The 3,486-nt window shown below is 32.2% G+C and overlaps 1 protein-coding gene across 1 annotated transcript; it reads right to left on the bottom strand.

The window, feature by feature from the left end:
• Window positions 1–1,376: 1,376 nt before the first annotated feature.
• Window positions 1,377–2,460, bottom strand: LOC136799333 (inositol-tetrakisphosphate 1-kinase-like; the record flags this gene model as incomplete). The annotated part of the gene is given in 1 exon segment (XM_067056034.1): window positions 1,377–2,460. A coding segment is annotated over 1 exon segment (336 nt), but the record flags the coding sequence as incomplete, so codon positions are not given.
• Window positions 2,461–3,486: the final 1,026 nt, after the last annotated feature.

The following is a 3,486-nucleotide window of genomic DNA, read 5'->3' on the forward strand; positions in this document are numbered from 1 at the left end:
CATTATCTTAACGAATATAGTACACACTAAAGCCATTGATGATTGCTTTTTACTGAAAGTTAATTTGACTTTGACTACTATTGTGTATCCCGCGCCAAACTCTCGCCAACAATTTCCAAAAAACAACAAATAAATATTCGGAAAAAACATGAAGACAAAGCCCAATGTATGAATGATTGTAAATAGCTGCATGATCGTTTTAAGTTTCAGTTTTTGGCTATCTATTAGAACTCCGCACGCAAAGACACCAATAAAATTCACAATAGCTTCAACAGTATACAAAGTTGTAAGAGCATAATTTGCTGTTTTCACTTTCCCATCCAAGATGTGGAGAATGAAGAAATAATTTGTGGACCGGAAAATACACGCTGTGATTCCTTTAGTGAATAACATAAAACAGAATAAGAAAACCACGCCCTTTGAAGCTGGTTCAATGTTCTCTGCGTTGGTTTTTCCTTTCTCCTCTTCGACGCTTAGGTTGTTCTCTCTTTCTCCATCTTTTGTTTGTTTCTTCGGTCTGGCAATGTATTGTTTTAGCTTTTTGTTCAATTTTCTTTTGTTACAAACAAAAGACAAGTTGCTGTTTGCATACTTTTTGATCACGTTACCAAAATCTCCTCTTGGGATTGGTCTATTTTCTAATCACATGATCAAAAAGTTTGCAAAATAAATCGATTTTGGTACGAAAGCTCCATCTTTTAACAATAAAAAGAGACAAAAGCCTTCCAGACCAGTGTTTTTATAATGACTATGGTAATGTTCCCATGTCGCTTTTTTATTAGTTTTTTTTTCTCTTCTCTTTAAAGAAATTAGAATTTATAACAAAGACAGTATCTTAATTTTTTGAGAGCTTTCCAAAAATATACAACAAGTCTCCGTTTTCTTAATCTAAAATTTTCATTCATTTTTGACCCTATGATTTTTGCCTGATACCGTCATATTTTTCCGAAAATCACAAAAATGGAACCTAAGTTATTTTGATTACCCTACCCCTTAGCTTTCCAAAAATGTATAACAAGTGCTTTGACCAAAACAATCGAGCGACATAAAAAAACGAACAAACCCCCCCCTATGAATTTATACATTACAAGTAATATTTTATTTATTATAATCTAGCAAAATATAACCTAGTAACTGATATACACATATATACTCACAGTAAAAAACCTAAACGGAGCTTGTCCCTTAATTTAAAGAAAACAATTTTTTATAAGAAAAATCGGCTTAAAGATTTTAATCTTTTTATAAGTACAAAAAGGCTCAAAAATGCCCAAAAAAAGAATAGTTTAAGAAGAATACAAAGTCTGACATTGCTGAGAAATTTTGCTCCAAAAATAAGAACATAATAAGTGCTAAAAAATAAGAACAATCGAGCCTTTAAAACAATTACTGTTTTCATAGAAGGAAGAGCATACGAATATCTAGGGTACATGTTTTATTCTTAAAAGAATCAGCAATTTTCAGCTACCGAATTTGTGCATGATTTTCGGTCTCAAATGTTCTTAATTTGTTCTTGGTATGCTTACTTCATTCCCTTAAAATTCATTTTTTAGCTATTTTTGAAACCTAAGGCTAAGATTGATTGTTCTTAATTTGTTCTTAGGTTTCAGCTGAAAACGAGCTTCATGTTTTTATAATATTTTGTAACTATATTTGCACCAATTCTTTTTACCCTTGTTGAGTCATCAAAGTTGAAAACATAAAGCAATTCGGTTTATTCAGATAGGAATTATTTTTGTTGTAAAACAACTGCAACATCGAGACATACCTCTGCGGAGACTCAGACTGCAAAGATTGGATTAAATAAAGAAAGTATTGCAATTCAAGGGGGATGAATAATTTTTTTTGATATAATGTTCAAGTTATCTGTGGTTTTTTGCTTTATACAATTAATCTCCTGGAGAGACGAGCTGTCAATTGGTTTATCGAAACATGTTGAGTTTGTGGGTTTTTCTTGCATATTCTGTTATCAATGGTCGGTCAATGGCTCAAAATCTACAGCTTCCCGCGTGATTTTAATAGACTTCCTCGTCGAATTTTCTTCAAACTTCATAGAAATAACCCTAGAACCCCTAGAATCTTCATAGTACTCCTAGAACATACACATATATCATTTTCAGAAATCTAAAGAGTTTTTAATAATTCTACTAAATCATTTGCAAAATGTGAAGAGTCAATGCCTTTATAGGAGGGGAATTGGTTGATATCAATCAAGGCATAATTCCCAGTATGCTCTTCCACCAAAATATCAAAACCATACAAATTCAATCCTGAATATTTCTTGATTCTTAAAACAATCTCTCCAATGGTTTCCTTATCTAAGAGAAAACTCTTTTGGTCTGAAGACAACCATGTTTGGTGGTTCGGATCTTCGCTGTGTAAAACTTTATTAAAACATTGACCCAATTTAGAGATATTAAAAGAATCGAATTCAATATTGATTTCAGGTTGCTTACAATTGATTTCCAATTCCAAGGAATCTTCAACAACCAGATTCTTCACAGATGGTCTTTCACATATATGGTACTTGAGGTAAGAGTGTTTTTTTCTGAAATTTTGAGTCTGGATACCCAGGCTATTGATTCTTCTCCCCTTATTAAAATCCATCACCTTAAATTGATAATTTGCTACTAATTTTTCAATATTTCTATCACAACATAATATTTTTAAATTTTATTTTACACTTTCTACTCGCAGAAAAGCAACATAAATTTATATTATATCACGAGGGTTATAATCATTGAGTTTCAAGCCCGAAGGGCTAGAGGTCAATCTCTAACCTTTCTCAGGCAAGAAAAATTGAAGCCTTAAAATATGCGCCGTATTTTTGATGACGGATTGAATCTAGCAATTCCTTTGTTTTCGAGTGATATATTTTTCGAAATTAAGCGGTAAATTTTAGTTTCAATCTGTCATTTGTGTAAAAACCAGGCGGGTCGCTCAAGGCCGCGCAACTTTGGTAGGATTTGTTGGCTTCAAATCCTAACAAAGAGATTGACCTCTAGCCCTTCGGGCTTGAAACTCAATGGTTATAATATCCAATGCGATTCATATAATTATAATATCTTCTTTGTTCTACATACTTGATGACTGAGCACCTCATAAGTTTTATTTCTCAAAAAAATTGATAACCCTTTTATACTACTTTATACGATCAAATAACCCAGTTTCGAAATTTTATGATATATTTATGAAAAGGCACCTGCTGGACCTCCCTAATACGTTGTTTTGAAAATTATCCCTTAAAATATGATATTTGAAACCTGACATTATTTTGTGATATTTTGGAAAATCTTTTGATAGAAAAAAGGTTTTTTGGGACAGAAATGAGGCACTAGAAACTTTATATTCCCATGTCTGAATGATTCAGGCTTTCAATTTCTCTTGTTATTGACAGATCTTAAATTTTCAGATATAGGCTACCTATATTTTCTGTAGGTTTTAAGGGGTATCCACTGGTAGGGAAAAAAATTGGTGATGTGTGAT

This window comes from Clytia hemisphaerica, unplaced genomic scaffold (assembly GCF_902728285.1).
Source record: "Clytia hemisphaerica strain Z4C2 unplaced genomic scaffold, Clytia hemisphaerica genome assembly, whole genome shotgun sequence".
Lineage (NCBI taxonomy): Eukaryota > Metazoa > Cnidaria > Hydrozoa > Leptothecata > Clytiidae > Clytia > Clytia hemisphaerica.